The sequence below is a fragment of the Podarcis liolepis genome (assembly GCF_965112155.1).
Source record: "Podarcis liolepis genome assembly, chromosome: 1".
NCBI classification, from domain to species: domain Eukaryota; kingdom Metazoa; phylum Chordata; class Lepidosauria; order Squamata; family Lacertidae; genus Podarcis; species Podarcis liolepis.
The window spans coordinates 31,908,878-31,928,641 of NC_139554.1; the positions used below are offsets into that span (position 1 = coordinate 31,908,878).

At 43.8% G+C, this 19,764-nt stretch overlaps 1 protein-coding gene across 2 annotated transcripts in view; it reads left to right on the top strand.

The window, feature by feature from the left end:
* The window catches only part of SYNDIG1L (synapse differentiation inducing 1 like), a 97,785-nt gene extending 88,819 nt beyond the window's left edge, over positions 1-8,966 (top strand). For both annotated transcript variants that reach the window (XM_083510190.1, XM_083510189.1), the window contains exon 4: positions 4,283-8,966. In XM_083510190.1, coding sequence (XP_083366316.1) covers positions 4,283-4,441 — 159 coding nt within the window. In that variant the 3' untranslated portion in view covers positions 4,442-8,966. The remainder of the gene's footprint in view (positions 1-4,282) is intronic.
* Positions 8,967-19,764: the final 10,798 nt, after the last annotated feature.

The following is a 19,764-nucleotide window of genomic DNA, read 5'->3' on the forward strand; positions in this document are numbered from 1 at the left end:
CACCTTTGACTGGACTTAACCGTCCAGGGGTCCCTACCTTTACTAACAGTGGCTCACCAGAATTTCCTTTCCCCCAGTCCTTCTTGGAGGTGCCAGGGATTGACTTTCTTCATGCAAAGCAAATGCCATGGGCCTTCCCCACCCCTCCAGATTGAACGCTTGCCCTTCACATTCAGCACAACTCTTTGTCTGATTCCCCTTTCTCACCCATCCTTTCCAGTTTAAGCAGTAAAATTCCTTTGCTTGGCTGAGATCCAAATCAATTATATCAACTACATTTTCCTAGTACTGTAAATCGTCTCTGTAGAGAGCGCTAAGAAACCTGTGGCTCTCGTAAGATGTTGCTAGACTCCCATTATCCCTGAACATTGGCGAAGCTAGCTGGGGTTCTTAGAAGTTGGAGTCCACAAGTATCTGGTTGGCTACAACTATCCCTGTCTCCACTGTAAAGGAAGTACTTTAGAAGACTGTCCATTACATGATTATACCAGTGGTCCTTTACTGACCTCTGTTGCACTACATTGTAATCAAACTCACCCAACAGAAGTCAGATTCAGAATGAGCAAGATGTGAATAAAATATTATTTGTGTGTTTCAATAAAGACTCATTTACAGCTCACTTTTATTTTACTTATAGGATTTCTACCATCATCTTACCACATCTAGCTTCAAGGCAGCTTACAATACAAAATTAAAACTTTTTTATTATTTTTTTAAAAAATCAATAAAAACAATAAAAACGGCAGGAGAAATAACACAGCTAAAAAGCTAGCGGGTAAAATGAATTAAAATAGGGTGCCTATTGTAGTGGCTTCTAGATCTTACTGGACTCCAGCTTACATCAACCCCAGCCAGTATGGCGAAAGATGACAGCAGTAGCGCAACAACTTCTGGAGGTCACTGTGGCAAAGTTATGCCTTGCCCTAACCTGTTCCCTTACGATACTCAAGTTCTCTAGACCTCCATCACATCCCTAGTCCAATGCAGAAGCTGAGGACAGATTGTGGTCTGGTAGGATAGAAAGACCACTGTGGCAGGAACTGACACTATTGCAACCCCATCTCCCAACTTTTAACCTTCTTGGCTACTGTAGTCTCTCTGATTAGCTGTTGGGAGCCATCTGTCAATCACAACCCACCTGGGTCAAGATCCCTTTAAAGTAGGATATTGCTAACATTATTTTGTCCCTTATCCCTCAACCAGCTCCTGAAGCTACCAACTTGAATGGTAACCATAAGAGTAAGGTTTGCTATGTTCGCTTGCTTAGGATAGGATCATCTGGGCCAGTACTGTGCATACTCTCTGTTTCCCCACTTTCCCTCCTTTTTAAATACTCCTCCATAATAAACTGCTTAATTGGATTTCTGAGCTACACTGTATTCTGGAAACACTCAATGCCTATCTTTCCCCCCATGTTACTGAGACTGGACTATGCTACTGATCTAAAGTTCCTGGGAGTGCAGGAGGGATGATGGCCTAAAATTGCCAGGTAGGAGACAGATTTCTGCTGGCAGTCCCCTTACTCCCAAGACAGCCACCAAAAGGTAGTAGGTATTTTGCATCCCTTACCCCAGGTGGCAAATAAGTGGCCAGGAGAGAAAGATGTAGGATGGGTCTCCTGTTGCTAGTGAGCTACCCTACGTGGTTGGGTGTGGCCATCCTTCATAGGATTCACTGATTATTATCCCTGAATCAAAAAATCAAAATCATGAAAACCATGTGCCACAAATCTTAAAAACATAAGAGAAAAGGGATTTTTGTCTGTTCCCTAAAACAGAGAGGTCAAAGAAGACATCAGTTTCATCATGTGTTTAGAGAAGGAATTCCAAAATTTGGTGGAACCAACCCCAAAACAAAAGCCAGTTAAGGAAGCCTGACAACACTAGCAAAGAGAGGAAGAATTCTTAATAGTAACACTGTTAATTATAGGAAAAGAAGAAGAATAACAAATAATTGCTCTCAACTCAAGACAATAAGGAATTTCATAGTAAGCAAGCAAGCAGAAGTATTAGAATTGTTGGGGAGAAATGTTTTGAAGAGGGATGAATCCATGCTTGCCAGCAGCACAAAAGCATTAAGCTTTAGGGAATTACGTGGTCCTTTTGAAAGCTTTTATGCAGCTTGGAAATTAAGCAGTAAGATAACAGGTAGGATTAAACGCAAACAGGACCACAGCAAGGCACACTTTGAAGGAACGACGTTATCTGGTTGTAGGAGCTTGTGAATTAGCCCCTTGTGAGTCAAGGAGGGGCATGATTCTATAGAACTGTGATGTTGGGGTTATGAGCACAACCTCCCCCAGGAGGAAACCATCATGCATACTGGAAGGTGCTGAGGGCTGTGGTGGACTGGAGCTCCAAAGCAAGGAAGGCAATCTATGGCAAATGATGCAACCGCCTGCCCAGTGTTCTGCACCAAGAGCTAAAGAGCTGCTACTCTTGTTGCCATAGCAACTGGAGCAACAGAAAGTAAGATTGACAGGTGGGAGCAGCAAGGCAAGTAGCACCATTGCGACAGACATGTATCATGTGGCCCCCTCCGAACTTGGAAGGCACAAGGGAATGTAGAGAGATATGGGGATTGCCTGAAAGTATTCAAACCTTGGAATCTTTAAAGGCAAATGTGCAAAGGCTAAAGCAGATTCCTCAGTGATGCTTGGGGTACCTAGGAGACTGGAGGGCAAAGAGGAGGAACACAGTGAAGGCAACCCTCTCCCCATTAAAACTGTGGGAAACAGAGGCAGGTCCTCAAACTCAAAGGCTCTTGACACCTGAGCTATGCAAAATAGAAGCTGAAAGGCACATTTACAAAACTTTAAAAAAAACCAACAACACCCTCTTTCACTCTTGGTTCAGCATTTTAGCTCAGGAGAAGATTCCTGGTAAAGTAGCTATAGAGCTGGCATGGGGAAGCCCCCTATTGACATTGTCCCCTGTAGGCACAGTATAGATTTGGTTAACACAAATTTGGTTCTGGAAAATCCTGTGTGGACATGGCCTCAGAGATACTAAATTGTGCAGAAAAGGAAAAACCTATAACAAGCAATGAGCTAACGAAGTGTTCTTTGTTCTCACTGACTAGCTCAGTGAATTTGGGTCAGCTTATCTCCAAGGAAATATCCAAAAGAAGCAACATAATACAGTCACTGAAGGGATGGACAAACATAAACACATTGGATCAGACTAAAATAGAACATTATGCATCTTTTTCCCCCTCAGCGGTGGCTAACCAGATGCCTCTGAAAGTTCACACATATGCATGCATGTATTGACCACCCGGGTTGAGGTTGAATCCTGACAAGACAGAAGTACTGTTTTGGAGGGACAGGGGGCGGGTGGATGTGGGGGACTCCCTGGTCCTGAATGGGGCAACTGTGCCCCTGAAGGAGCAGGCGCGCAGCCTGGGAGTCATTTTGGACTCACAGCTGTTCATGGAGGCGCAGGTCAATTCTTTATCCAGGGCTGTCTACCAGCTCTATCTGGTACTCAGGCTAAGACCCTACCTGCCTGCAAACTGTCTTGCCAGAGTGGTGCATGCTCTAGTTATCTCCCACTTGGACTACTGCAATGCGCTCTACATGGGGCTACCTTTGAAGGTGACTCAGAAACTGCAATTAATCCAGAATGCGGCAGCTAGACTGGTGACTAGTAGTGGCCACTGATACTATGGTATATAACACAGGTCCTGAGAGATCTGCATTGTTTCCCATTACATTTCCGAGCACAATTCAAAGTGTTGGTGCTGACCTTTAAAGCCCTAAACGGCCTCTGCCCAGTATACCTGAAGGAGCGTCTCCACCCCCATCGTTCAGCCCAGACACTGAGGTCCAGCAACAAGGGCTTTCTGGCGGTTCCCGTGAGGAGCGAAGTTACAGGGAACCAGGCAGAGGGCCTTTTTGGTAGTGGCGCCTGGCCTGTGGAATGCCTGTGGAATGCCCTCCCATCAGATGTCAGAGAAATAAACAACTATATGACATTTAGAAGACATCTGAAGGCAGCCCTGTTTAGGGAAGTTTTTAACAACTGATGTTTTAATGTATTTTTAACCTTCCGTTGGAAGCCGTCCAGAGTGGCTGGGAAAACCCAGCCAGATGGGCAGAGTATAAATAATAAATTATTATTATTATTATTATTATTATTATTATTATTATTATTATTATACATTAACACGCAGTTTTGAGGAAGACAAAAGCATTCTCTTTTCACTGAAAAACAGCTGATATTATTAGCCTTTGAGACTATTGTACATTGATACAAATAATGTATTTATTGTTTGTTTCCAGACGAGTAAGGCTATCTCCAAGGGGGACTTTCACCTGGCAAGTTCTGCGTCCAGGCGAGCACTATTCCTTGCTGCGCTCTCTATCACCATCGGCACAGGAGTGTATGTTGGAGTGATTGTAGCACTGATTGCTTACCTATCCAAAGGTGGCCACGTATAGTGAAGAATCTCTGCATCAGATGGATAATTCTCTCGGATTACACACTTTCCTATGAAACATTGGACACTATGCTTACAAGGATTTCTACGGAGCACTCCCTAAACAGAGATCTGTGCTCATACAGACTGTCTGTGTGGTCTCCTTCCTTTTTCTGATAAAACATATACTGTGACCTACTTTGTATCACGGACTGACAAGCTAAAAGCGGGGGGGGGGGGGAGAGATCAGAGTGAAAATCCTGGATTTTGAGACTGTCGGGAACAAAAAAAGGGAATAGGACAGTTTTTCAAATGTTGTCTGCAGGGTGTTTTCAAACCAATGTCCATGTGTGCTAGACCTGGTGTTTGTGAAGTCACCTGTCGGATCTAAGCCCCTGCTTACTCAGGGCACACAGTGAAGAGGAAGGCTGGGGAAGATTCAGTTCATTTAAAGTCTTTCTTTTGGGAGATAGGACTGAAGGCTGCACGGTGACAGCAAACAGCATTGTCAAGATATTTGCATTATTATGCCGATGACAAGACTTGAAACATCAAATGCTAATAATTCACCCTTGGGTAACTAGTAGCAGCTACGTGCCATAAAAGTTCTCTTTCAGAGGCTTTGTTCATATAACTTGCCCCTCTGCCTACAGCTCCTGTATGAGGCTTTCCCTGCCGCCACAATAGAATAAGATGGCCTTGGAGAATCACGCCCAGCCATCACTTTCAACCTGAGATACACACCTGCTTTAAATAAGACAATTATTACAGTAACTATAACCAAGCTCATTAAAGGGGCTTGAGAAAGTCCTCATGGGCCTTCCAGTTTTTAATTATATTTTGACATGTGCATTACACTGTCACTCAGGATAGCTTAACATAACCATTTTGACATGGAAAAGTCACCCCAACATGGTGTGGTTTGATCACTTTTGATCACATCCGGAATGTCCCAGACCTTAGCCTATGGAGCCAAATGGAATTGAATGGATAAGATGTTGTAGTTCTGTGTAAAAATGGTTCTACAGCTACCATTATTCTCTCTACATGCAATGGGAGCTTTCTTGTGCCTGTTTCTGTGCAGACACTTATACATCTGAGGCTGTAATCCTATATTCACTTACTTGGGAATAAGCCTTATTGAACTCAGTGAGACTTACTACTGAGTAGGTACATATAGGGTTGGCTCATAAGTGGGAATGCTTGAATTTTAGTCAATTTAGTTGTGCTGTGCCCAAAGTTATCCACCTATTTATTTATTAAAAGCCAGACAGTGCCCGCAGAGTATCGAACTGCCATTAAGCAATTGGTGATTCTGCAAAGATAGATTCAAAGTAACCGCTAGGCTAAGCTGGCCCTTATCCATCTATTTATGTATTTATTTTAAATTTGTATACCATTCACAACATAAAATTATAATATAAAAAACACAAAATACATCGTAAAAATAAGGGCAGTGTAGACACTGAAGTCATCTGAACTAAAACAACTCAAATCCATGGGACTGCCTTGCAGGGGCTCTGTTCGTACCTGGCAGGAAGAACACAGAAGGTGCTTATAGTTAAATGTTTGTAATCTCTTTCCTGTGGGGTGCTATGGCACTCTGTTCTGGTTCAATGTATGCATGTATTTGTTAAGTGGGGTCATTGGTTTGAAAATAACATCGAGTGTTCTATCTTCTTGTCTCTATGCCAGGCTTAGGTCTCGATTCTGAATCTGTGCTTGGGCCTTAAGTGTGAATTGAATGTGGGGAATGTCATGAATATGTTCCAAAGCTTAGCTGCAGGAGAGCTGACCAGCAGTACTCCAGTATCTGCACTTTCAGCCAATATATTTCTGGGCACAATTTGTGGTGGTGGTATAAAGCCTCTTCCCATCTAAACCTACGAGGCCTTTATGATATCATGGGGATGTTAAGCTGAATGTGCCGTTCTTAACTGCAACAGGCTGACTGACTCTCTCTGAGTTCATCTTCTCTGGTTGTGACATTTCCTCTTAGTAAAAGCCCATCTATGTCTGAACCTTTCACCTTTTGCAAATAGTGTAAGCCATTGCTATTCACACAAACATTTGATAGCTAGGGATGTGCATAGGGACTTCTTTTTAAGTAACTGTAGGTTTTCTCCTTTTTATTATTGATGTTTCAATTATTGACAGTTTTAATGTGCTTGGAAGCTGCCCTGAGCATCCCTTTGAGACGGGTGCCATAAAAACTTCGAGACATACCTAGGTCGAAAAAGCCAAATTCTTCAGCCAAACTTAGTAAGAAACGAAACTGTATTTTACACTGATAAGAGAGAAGCTGCAGAGAGAAACGAGAGGTGCAGACACTTGCTGCTTTTGGGTAAAGTAACTCAGGAAAAATTAAGGTGGTAAAACCTCTGCAATGCCATTCCCCAGCCTGTGTTGTTGCACACGAACAATTTACTGGCACGAAGCAAACGCCCAGTTATGAGCACTTCAACAAAGCACAAGTGTTTTGATTTCACTTCCATGCCTGTTGTGTGACGCAAAACCAAGAAGTCTGCCTTTCCTGAGGCAAGGATTTAATTTAACTCTGTTCATAGCCGGAGGGAGAAAACACTGTTTGTTAATGATCAAAGTGCAGGGGGGAAAGGTACTGAAGGGTTTTTAGTTCTGAAAGGAAATGACAAGCAACAAAACCTCATGCCCACTAGAGGAAGCTCCTTCCAGGGCTGTGCTTGACAGCGCCTGTATACCGCTCTCAATTAATGTGGTATTTGTTTCTCTGTTTTTGTTCGCTAATAGGATGGCCATTAAGAAAACTGTGGATTATCTTGTGAATGAAATGTGAGGAAGGTTAGTCTGCGCTTCCAGTGTGTCTCCAAGGCATCACAAGGAAGTGAGCAGAAGTTAATGAAGAAGCCTTATGCTGGCAGGGCTGCAAGTGCTGCCATAAGATTTAGCAATTCCAAGAAGGAGGGAGAGTGGGCAGAGGAGACTTTTGAGCTGGAAGAACTGAGAGTGGGCTGTGCTATTGACAAGTGAGGAAGAAAAGCAGAAGACTTAGCAGAGGTGAAAGGAAGGAAAAAGAAGTGTAGGCCAATTCTGGGGTAGTTGGAGATGACCCCTTGGTCATCTCCAGGCTCTAGTCCAGACAGAGCTGGAGAACCTTTTCCAGCCTGAGGGCTACATCTCTTCTGCGCAAACCTCTGGGAGCTATATGGCAGTCATGGATAAGGCAAAGTGGGCAGAGCAATGGATGTGAATTTTACCTTTTGTATAGTAGGCTAGTTTCTTCAGACATTGCAGGCTTCCCTCTCTATTCTCCAGGCAAACAAGAGGCATTATCAGAGTTCCAGTACACAATTCAGCCAGGCAAAAAAAAGCCACTCTAGTAGGGCTGGCAAGGGGTGTGGCCAGGAGGGTGTTTACCTACTTAACATGAGCGTAGCCAGGGGGCAGATGCCTCCCTAAATCAATACAATATTCTTAACAAACTGAGAATCTGCCCCCCCCCAACATAAATCTTGGCTACGCCCATGCCACCTACATAGTTTTTCCACAGTTCAAACCATGCTCAAGGTGGCTCACAACATGAAAAAAATATGTAACTACAAAAGTAGTCGTAAACAATAAATAAAACATTAAAAATACAAAACCAAACTGAACATAAATCACAACAGCATATGAAATAAAGATACGCCAAACCAACAGCAACAAACCCCTCAAACAAACAAACAAAAAAATACCTAGCCCAGATTTGTGTTCCTCAGTTTTTGTAGCTGGAGTCAGTCAGGGCCCTGCCCTCCCAGGCCAGGTGAAGAAAACCTGCAAGGAAGGGAGCAGGTCTTACAAGCCTGTTCCCCAAGGCCAGATAGAGGGGCCCCCCAAGATATGGCCCCAAGATTCCCCATCCCTGCTGAGCCAAATGTCCATTGACTCCCTAGTGTCAGAATTAAAATACTACATCAATCAAGCAGCAAGAGAAACATTGACTGGTGGTATGTATTTAACAATTTTCCAGATGCTTTCTAATAGGAATAATTTAACCACCCTTTCCCTGAAAAGCTAGGCTGGATCTAGACACATCAAAGAAGCGTTTTGGTTTTAAGCGTTGTAAATTTAAACTGGGTAAACAGGTAGAGAAATACGGGACTCCTTGCCACCATCTGGTGGCACAATGTTATATCGCGCATACAACGCATATAAATCGCTTTTTCTTTAGCAGTCTAGCTGAGTCCCTAAAGTCTCTGCCTTCACCTCCTTCTCAAGCTTTCTACCGGAGTGCTCAGTACTTCCCGCCCCAGCGTCCCATATCTGTGTCTAGAGGTACAGACTTGGATCTGTCTTGGATTTATCTGTGCACGCTGTAGCTATTCTGTCAGAGGCTCAGCATGTTGTGTATAGTTCAGGTGTACATTTTATTCTAAAGTAGCATGTTAATGTCTGAGATTTCTGCTGTACTTGAGCCATAATGGAGAGAGAAGCACACACGAAAAGACACCTGTTCGGAAGAAGAAACCTCTGAAGGGGCCCATTATGTTTTATATAACGGAATAATATAATAAAAAGGAAATGAAGGACGTGTTTATTGATAGTATCAACTTCTGATGCGGGAAAGAACATGGGAATGGGATGCATTTGGTAACTGGTGCAAGACTCTTGGGAGTAGCAAAACCAGAAGTCCAGGGAGAATGCGTGAAGGGAGATTGCAGAAGCAGATCTTGCCCCTGACCTCCATAGAGTCACCAAAGAGCCTCATGCCTACAGTTGGTAAAAGTGAAGGCTCCCCCTGCATGATTACATCCCCCAACATATTCTCACCCAAATCCAGGGCACCCCACCCCGCACCATGTCGCCCACAACTGGGCCGCCTTATATTCTCTGTCTTTCTCTCCTCCACTGCCACGGTGGCAGCTAGACCTCAGCCTTCTTGCGGCCCCTGCGGCCTCACCGTGGCCACCAGAAGCGGTGCTCCCACTCTGGAAATGTGATGCACCCACTTCTGGTTGTATGGAGGCTGCAGAGGCTGTGGCAGCGGACACCAGGCTACCACAGAAGAGGCAAGATGGCTGAATAGATGTCAAATAGACGCCGGGCTGCTTCTGTAAATCTGGAGAGTCCCACTCCAAGTAGGACTGTTGGTTAGTATGTGATTGCACACCCACCTTTCTGCAGGAATTCTGGTTATACATGCAGAGTCTATATGTGAGTACAAGTTGTCAGTTGATATATAAGATGTTGGACCCTGTCACTGTGACCCTAAATCCTCTCCTTCAATTTGTCCCCTGAGCAGAGCCAGATTGCAAGAGCTCGACGCTTTTCATGTAGTCTAGCGTTTACTTTGCTAACGCAAGCCACAGCTTGGAGCTGACACGGGTGATGATGTTTACAAAGTCGTCAGTCCATTGGAAGGGAAACAGAAACAATACAGAACCCACTTCTGCTACTTATAGATGGGCATTTTTGTGTACAATGTCTGTTTAGGCAACCACAAACAAGTGTGCTCCATCATCTATGTGGAAGCCGTTCAAATATTTGGAGATGGCTATCATATCACCTCTTAACTGTCTCTTCTCAAGTGCAACCATACCCAGCGTATTCCACCTTTCCTCATAGAACTTGGTCACCAAGCCCCTCGCCATTGCCCTTCTCTGGACACCTTCTAGAGTTTCGTACAATAACCTTTTCTGAGTCCTTGTGGGAGAAGGCAGACGGAAAATAAAAGTGTGTCATAAGAAGGACAGCCGCACCCCCACCCCCACCCCCAAAAGAAAACAAACCCAAGAAGCTTGTGGATTCAGCATTTGTTCCTTAATGACTCAAAGTAACAGTAAGTTACGCACTGTAGACGTCTAGTAAAAACTATAAAATGACATTTCCCCCTGCTTGCATTGTTTAATTTTGCTGCAAGGCAAGAAGCTTGCTCTAAAAGAGGCTGACAAAATTTAAAAAACGGTTTCCCACTAATAATGTGAATTTCTGTTCATCCCAGAAGGGCAGAGCTATGTGAGAGCATTCCCATGGGAAACATTGCAAAAATGAGTGTGCCAGCTAGAAACCGTCTGGAGGGGAGAACAGTGGAAATTGAAATCCATAGAATCAGCATGGTGGCTGGCTTAGAATAACTTATTATAGACTCTGAGCGTCTGCTGCATCCCCTGGAGCAAAGAGAAAAGAAGCAAAGGAGAGAGAAACAAGTGTCTGGGTAAGTGGCAGCTTCATGAGTTTGCTCAGACTTTGAAAAACTCTTTGAAAATGGAAATCCAGCCCCAAGGACTCTTGTTTCTTAACCTGCAGCCCAGACACCCGCCATCTCCCACAAGCTGTACTCTTTGAGGCTGGGTAACAAGACGCACAAGAGAATCATAAATATTTGCACACCACTTGGCCATTCGCAGCATCTCTCTGCGAGGCAGGTCAGTGTTATTGTTCCCAAATGGCTGGCTGTGGGCTGAAAGAGAGTGGCTCCTCACAAGGGCATGTATGTGAGATCAATGCTGAGATTAGATTTGAACGGAGGCATAAAGCTCCTAAGTAGATACTTACTTTTGTCCGTGTGAAATGGCTGAAAAACAGGGGAGGGGGAGGGGGGAATCCATACAAACAATTTTTCCCAAATACCTTGAAAACTTGGGACATCTTCCCTAACAAATCCAGCATCTTCATCCTACAAAAAAACCCAAAAAACCCCCACCAACCTCATATTTCTACTCAAAAATGTCTATTTTTGTGACTCACATATGTGCCTGTCAAGTTACTGTTATTGATTATCAGGGATGTGGGTGGCGCTGTGGTCTAAACCACACCAATCGGAAGGTCGGTGGTTCAAATCCCCGCAACAGGGTGAGCTCCCGTTGCTCTGTCCCAGCTCCTGCCAACCTAGCAGTTTGAAAGCATACCAGTGCTAGTAGATAAATAGGTACAGCTGAGGAGGGAAGATGAATGGTGTTTCCGTACGCTCTGGCACTCATCACGGTGTCCTGTTGCACCAGAAGTGGTTTAGTCATGCTGGCCACATGACCCGGAAAGCTGTCTGCGGACAAACGCCAGGTCCCTCGGCCTGAAAGCGAGATGAGCGCCACAACCCCATAGTCGCCTTTGACGGGACTTAACCATCCAGTGGTTCTTTACCTTTACCTTTACCTTACCTTTATTGCTATTGTTTATGTTAAATTTCACATACCACCTATTACCAAAATAGGGTTATAAGAGGTTTCCAAAAATAAAAACAGATTTTTTTTTGTTGTTTAGTCGTTTAGTCGTGTCCGACTCTTCATGACCCCATGGACCAGAGCACGGCAGGCACTCCTGTCTTCCACTGCCTCCCGCAGTTTGGTCAGGCTCATGTTTGTAGCTTCGAGAACACCGTCCAACCATCTCGTCCTCTGTCGTCCCCTTCTCCTTGTGCCCTCAATCTTTCCCAACATCAGGGTCTTTTCCAGGGAGTCTTCTCTTTTCATGAGGTGGCCAAAGTATTGGAGCCTCAGCTTCAGGATCTGTCCTTCCAGTGAGCACTCAGAGCTGATTTCCTGAAGAATGGATACGTTTGATCTTCTTACAGTCCATGGGACTCTCAAGAATCTCCTCCAGACCATAATTCAAAAGCATCAATTCTGATTTATGCACACATTAAAATATAAATTAAATATAAAATAAATTAAAATTAAATAGATACATGCATAATCAAAATACACAGTAAAACAATACAATTAGAACTGTACAGCAATGAAAATCATGAAAAACTAACTGGAAGAATCACAATTCTGTCAACTCTTTCTGAGGAATAGCCTTGGACCACTTCTCCAACTACTTTTGTTCCAATTAACTTACAAATACAGTGGTACCTCGGGTTACATACGCTTCAGGTTACAGATTCCACTAACCCAGAAATAGTACCTCAGGTTAAGAACTTTGCCTCAGGATGAGAACAGAAATCGTGCTTCGGTGGCATGGCAGCAGCGGGATGCTCCATTAGCTAAAGTGGTGCTTCAAGTTAAGAACAGTTTCAGGTTAAGAACAGAGCTCCGGAACGAATTAAGTACTTAACCCGAAGTACCACTGTAAATAGTGATGTATGGAAGTAAGAGCTGGACCATAAAGAAGGCTGATCGCTGAAGAATTGATGCTTTTGAACTGTGGTGCTGGAGGAGACCCTTGAGAGTCCCATGGACTGCAAGAAGATCAAACGTATCCATTCTTAAGGAAATCAGCCCTGAGTGCTCACTAGAAGGACAGATCGTGAAGCTGAGGCTCCAATACTTTGGCCACCTCATGAGAAGAGAGGACTCCCTGGAAAAGACCCTGATGTTGGGAAAGATTGAGGGCACAAGAAGAAGGGGACGACAGAGGACAAGATGGTTAGACAGCGTTCTCGAAGCTATAAACATGAGTCTGACCAAACTGCGGGAGGCAGTGGAAGATAGGAGTGCCTGGCATGCTCTGGTCCATGGGGTCATGAAGAGTCGGACACGACTAAACAACAACACCACTGTAAAGTTGCCCCATCCTGAAGACATCCTCCAGCTGGACAGGTTCATTCTACTACTTTTGCATCAAGATTTCCCATGTGCTTTAGAACCCTGCAAAATCAAGGTTCTAAATTATACAGGGAGCTTCCACAGGAAGAGGAATGCTCATCACAAGAAAAGGCAGAAATAAGATCTCAGCATCTCAGATTTGGGTAAGTTTCCACTTTACCAGTGTTGTACATATCATTGCATATAAAATTCCCCATGGTATCAGAAGCTGGGCTAAAAATACAGGCCACACAATAATGTCCCTGGCTGCTTTAGAACTGGCGAAGTTGCAGATTTAAGTTTTCATTATCTATCTCTCACAGGAAGCCATCTTAACCCCATTTGAGCCAATTCAATTACAATTTTGTATTTTTGCTGAGAAGTGTCTTTCAGAATTACACCTGTATTAGAATATATTTTCATATATGTTGTCCAGGGTTTTTTTAAAATCTACTCCAGCTTTTTAAAATGGGGTGATATATCCTGACACTGACATATAGTTAGTGTCATATAAATGATTAAATGGGTGTCATATAAGAACAGTAATATACAGTAGTAGTTAATCCAGACTTGTGGTACCTTAATATTTAGTCCTACCTGTATTAACTGAATTTACTTCCCTGACAAAGGGACTCAAGGTTATATCAGCTACTAATTGCTGCCACTTCAAAGCAGAAGCCAATTAGTTTTCTTTATGCTAATGACATGTATCTAAATATTTTCCTTCCTGACTATCGCTGTGCTAAATCTTCTGCAGATCAAAGACCTGTGTTTCAGAGTTCATTATTTTATAAATTCACTTCTATCTGATGAAAAGAACATGCCACTTAATACAGGTTTTCCTTAAAGGTAAACCTGAAATGGCCTATAATGCTGTCAGATGGCAGGACCTGTGGAGAGTAAATGTCCTCTCAGGTTTTTGCTTTTCGCATCTTCAACGCTCAGGCAATCTGATATTGCCATCCTACCAGAAGGCAGTTTTGATACTGTTTGCCTTCTGTAGCTATGCAGATATCCTGGAACTGCAGTAATCATGTAAGGTAAATGCTTGGCTTCTTCCTTTATTAATATATTATATAGCACAGTCAGTCCAGGAAGATACCATGTTCCATGGTATCAAAAGCCACAGAGAGAATGAGAAGGAGCAAGGTCACACTTCCCTTGTTTTGTTCTAAGTATAGGTGACCAAGGCTGACTCAGTCCCATGGCCAGACCTAAACCTAGATTAGAATGGGTCTAGTTAATCTGTATCACCCAAGAGTGCTGCAGTTGCCCCCACCACAAGCCTCTCCACCACCTTCTCTAGAAAGCAGGTATCTGGGACTGGTTGGTAGTCTGTCCAAAACAATGGGTCCAGTTCTGGTGTCTTTAGGGGGGAGGGGGCATTTTGGTTTGTTTGGTTTTTTGTTCTTGTTTTTTGCATGTATTTTGTGCTTTATATTGTATTTTTATGTTGTGAATGGCACCCTGAGATCTGCAGATAAAGGACAAATTTAATAAAGGAGGAGGAGGAGAAGGAGGAGGAGAAGAAGAAGAAGAAGAAACAGAAAGACCACTCCCTCACATAGTGAAGCATTAACCATGCTCCAAGACCCAGCCAATCAACCCCTCTCCATAACTGCACATTACATTTTATATGAATCTCAAGGAAAGGAAGAGGAGGTATGTCCTCATTAGCCTCTTCAGTGTTCAGATTCAGAAAGTTGAAATAAGAACTGTTGTGTACCGTCCATGATTATTAATAGCCTCTCTCATAATGGTAGTGGCTCTGTATACCTGAAGGAGCATCTTCACTCCCATCGTTCAGCCCAGACACTGAGGTCCAACTCCAAGGGCCTTCTGGCAGTTCCTTCACTGCAAGAAGTGAAGTTACAGGGAACCAGGCAAAGGGCCTTCTCAGCAGTGGTGTCTGCCCTGTGGAACACCCTCCCATCAGATGTCGAGGAGATAAACAACTACACTACTTTCCAAAGACATCTGAAGGGAGCCCTGGATCAGGAAGTTTTTAATGTTTGATATTTTGTTGGGTTTTTATTATGTTGGAAGTATAAGTAATATTATGATTACTTGGGGTACAAGTAATATTATTATTTGATGTTGTTCTTGTTATGGTTTCTCAAAGGATCCTTGAACACCAGTGTTACCCTGCTCACAAACTGCAATACTCACAGAAATGGCAAGGGCAAAATAAACTCTCTAGCCCACAGAGTATGGAGTAGACAACATTGCCATATGTTACCGTATGTTGTACATAATCACATGACTGACTCAACACAAGCACAGCATTGTGCACACTTACGAACAATATGGATGTCAGCAGTGCTTGGGCTGATCTAAGACCTCAGAACATGTTATAAGAACAGCAACAATGCATGTGTAAATAGCACTACACCAATTGTGCAAAAGTTCCCAGTAAACATAGCATAGATATCCACAATAACTGATTAGTGGTCTCGGAGTCCTTCTTTGTAGAAGGGAATAAGAGAATCAACAGGCAGCGGCAGATACTGATTTATATTGAGCTTTATGGTGGGTTTTGTCCTAGCAATAAAGCTGAAATATCTGACCTCTGAACTAAGCTAGGATATCAGAGACACTTGAGGATACTGAAATAATAAGTGAGGTAAAAATAACAGTTGTTTGTTTTCCTCTCCAACAAGACTGCTGCTGTTACACTCACAAAATGAGAGATGAGAATGGCATCGACAGGTCAAGGCGAAAAACAGGTCAAGACCTTTATTCTTCTGGAACAGCTTTTGAAACCACAATTCATAGGAAGAGTTGAGTAATAGCTGCCGATCAGCTGCTGGGTCACGTTCGACATCTTGTTGTTAATATATAAACTACTGAACAGCTCAGGAACAGGTTACCTGAAAGACCTCCCCTGGCATAGACCTGCAAGATCACTTAGATCATATGGGGAAATACTGCTTGTGGCTCTACACCCTGTTGTTGTTGTTGTTGCTGTTTAATCGTTTAGTCGTGTCCGATTCTTCGTGACCCCATGGACCAGAGCACGCCAGGCACTCCTGTCTTCCACTGCCTCCCGCAGTTTGGTCAGACTCATGTTTGTAGCTTCAAGAACACTGTTCAACCATCTCGTCCTCTGTCATCCCCTTCTCCTTGTGCCCTCCATCTTTCCCAACATCAGGGTCTTTTTCAGGGAGTCTTCTCTTCTCATGAGGTGGCCAAAGTATTGGAGCCTCAGCTTCACGATCTGTCTTTCCAGTGAGCACTCAGGGCTGATTTCCTTCAGAATGGATAGGTTTGATCTTCTTGCAGTCCACAGGACTTTCAAGAGTCTCCTCCAGCACCATAATTCAAAAGCATCATTTCTCTGGCGATCAGCCTTCTTTATGGTCCAGCTCTCACTTCCATACATCACTACTGGGAAAACCATAGCTTTACAGAATATCATATGGCAGTGACCTAAAAGGGATTTTCTGTGGCAACCATCAGATTGTCTTATGCAGCCTCCCCCGCCCTGCCCCGCCCCGCCCCACCCCACCCCAGAAGGCTTTCCTTGATCCATAAGACTGGACCCTGTTTTCTGTCTTTGAATCTTCTGAATTTCTGTTTTCTTCACTTTAATCTGTTTTTATATTGCTGTTTTACTGGTTTGAGGTTCTGTTTTTCTTTTAACATTTTAATGATGCATTGCTTTTTAGCCAGTGCATCACTTAGAGATTTTCAAAATATTAAGAGTTTTGTAAATTAAATAAAGCAGATTTCCTAGATGAAATATTGTCTGTGTTTAAGCCTGAAAGTCTTCAAGGCATTCTGTAGTGCCATCAACTCCTTCTCCCAATGACCTGCGACCAACTCATTATTCCAGCTCTTTCGAGGTAGCTGTGCAGAAAGCTTCCTTCTGTTTTTCATTTGTTTGTCTTTTCCTCTCCCTTCTTCTACTGAAAAGCTCAGCCGGCATCCCTCCTCCTATCTATCCCTTTATCTTGTTTCTGTAATTTCAAGTTGTACTCTAAATTACAGGTTTTTTAATCTAAGAGAGTGCCTCCCTCCTGAGATGGGGACTTGTCGATGAGAGATCTCTTTTATCTGTCCCGAGTTTGCTTTGTGTGCTGCTGCCTATTAGGAGCCGATGAAAACAGAAAGTTATCAAAGGGAAACATGCTGCTTTGTCTGACACAGATCTAAGATACTGACACAGCTGAGCCAGGCTGACACCCAGGGCTTCCTGCCTCCCTTTCTTCATGCTAGTCTTCACCTTGGCAGGCTGCCCCAGATGACTTCATACAGACAGGAAGGGAAGATGCTTACAGATCCCAGTCTTTTTAGAAGCCAGGGCGCCGGGGCCAGTTGCTTGAATCATTCTTCTTCCCTTGATCTGCTTTGGTTTTAGCCTCACTCACCAAAGAACATTAGGTGAAGGCAGTTGGCACGTGCTGTCCATTGCAGCATTTCACCAGTTCTTCTCCGGTGAATGACAGCTCTGGAATCTAAACTACTTTCTCCCCAGAAAAGGGACATCAATCATGTGTGTAAGCTTTCTGGCATTCCATGTTCTTTGTGTATATCACTCAGATTAAAATACGAGGGAGCTGCAGGCTTTTCAACTCAGACACAGATCTTGTTTTATTTTTTAACCCCAGCTATATCACTTCGCCTCTCACTAGCAAAAGCTCTGAATTTTTATTTTTTATTTCTCCTCTGCCAGGAGAAGAAGCCTCAGAGCCAGAGGAGTGGTGGTGGGATGATGACGAGTGGTCAGAGGGAGAAGAGATGCCAGCCACCATTCCTCAGCATCCTGCGAGCCTATGACACCTTGGAGCACGGTTTCTCTGCTCTCAAGCATTACAGTGGTACCTCTGGATGAGAACAGGATCCCTTCCGGAGCCCCATTCGCATCCTGAAGGGAACGCAACCCGCATCTGCGCATGCGTGGGTCGCGATTCGCTGCTTCTGCGCATGCGCGTGACATCATTTTGAGCATCTGCGCATGCACAAGTGGCGAAACCCGGAAGTAATGCGTTCCGTTACTTCCAGGTCGCCGCGGAGCGCAACCCGAAAACGCTCAACCTGAAGCAACTTTAACCCGAGGTATGACTGTACTTGGGGGGGGGGTATAACAATAAACAAAAACAACAAGAACAAGAACAATTTGTTATTTATACCCTGCCCTTCTGGCTGGGTTTCCCCAGTCACACAAGGCAGTTCCCAACAGAATATTAAAAACACAATAAAACATCAAACATTAAAAACCTCTCTAAACAGGGTTGCTTTCAGATGTCTTCTAAAAGTCAGATACAGTCATACCTCAGATTACAGACGTTTCAGGTTGCGTTGAGGGGGGGGGTACGGACGGGCCGAAACCTGGAAGCACCGGAATGGGTTTCAGCAGTCGCACATGTACGGAAGTGCTAAATCGCACTTTGCGCATGCGCAGAAGCACCTAATCACAACCCACACATGCGCAGACGCGGCGCTGCCGGTTGTGAACCCTGCGGGTTTGCAAACGTGCCTCCCGCACAGATCACGTACACAAGCTGAGCGTCCACTGTAGTTATTTCCTTGACATCTGATGGGAGGGCGTTCCACAGGGCAGGCGCCACTACCGAGAAGGCCCTCTGCCTGGTTCCTGTAACCTCACTTCTCGCTGTGAAGGAACCTTGGAGCTGGACCTCAGTGTCCGGGTTGAACAATGGGGGTGGAGATGCTCCTTCAGGTATTCTTGTCATACCACAAGCCTGCAGTTGTGGCTAATGCACTAATAATGCTCAAAGCATATTAGGTGATACTCAATGTTAGTCATATTCAGAGTAGAGCCATGGACTTTTGTGCATTGATTTTTATGAGTCTACTCTGACTGGAACTTAAATATTACCCATTGCTTTTCTTTCGTCACCTGAAAACCTCTGTTGGAATGTGGAAATACCAAGATGGCATTTAGAAAGCATAGAGAATCATCATTCCACAAGCACATACATTCCTTAGCCTGAGAAACTATGAGGAACAATCACAAATGTGAACCAGCAGTTGATCCTCATATATATATACCCCGCAATTCAGTCTTTCTTTGAGTACTTAGGAACCCACTGAGAGAATAGGAGAACACAGACAGCTCTGATCACTAGAGCTTTATTTTAATCTGTAGTATTACCATTAATTAGCTAATCATGCTGATTAATCAATTAATATTTTCAGCTTACTACACCAGATAATTAATTGTCAGCATCATTTGATTTGCAGCGCTCACTCTTCAGCCAGCAGATAAGATGAATGAATACATTTCCCAATCTAGTTAAATCAAGCATATTTCACTGTGCTCCTCTGCATGATCAATCAGCAGAATAGCTGATTTTCTTCTTAACTGCAGTTGTGTGGAAATATCCTTGACTTGTCATACTCATTCCACTAATGAATGAAACCTGTGGCGGTTGGGGGGGGGCAATCCGTTTATTGCTTCGCTTGTCTTGTGTGTCCAAATGCTTTCTTGCATTTTTAAGAGGTGAAGAGGTGGGGAAGTGGAAGGTAAAAACAGAGGTTCTCGTGAGCTGTGAAACATACTGGCCAGATAAACCCTGCCAAAATGAATCAGAGGCATCCCAGCAAAGCCTTTGAGGATGCCTCTTATTCTTGTTCTGCAGGTATAATGGAGTTTGCACATCAAACAATGCCGAGAGGGTCTTGCACTGCGCTCCTCCATCCCTTCCATCACCACAGAACCTCAAACAACATTCTATCTTAATTTCAAAACCCGCTCGAGAGAGAAGAACTACAGAGGAAGAAGTGTGGGCAAGAGGTTGGGGGGGGGAATGCTTTTTCAATCAATATTTTCCTTTCACAGATGCCCAGAATAGAAGTGCCTCATTATCATAGGGATGGATTCTCCACTGCTGTAGCA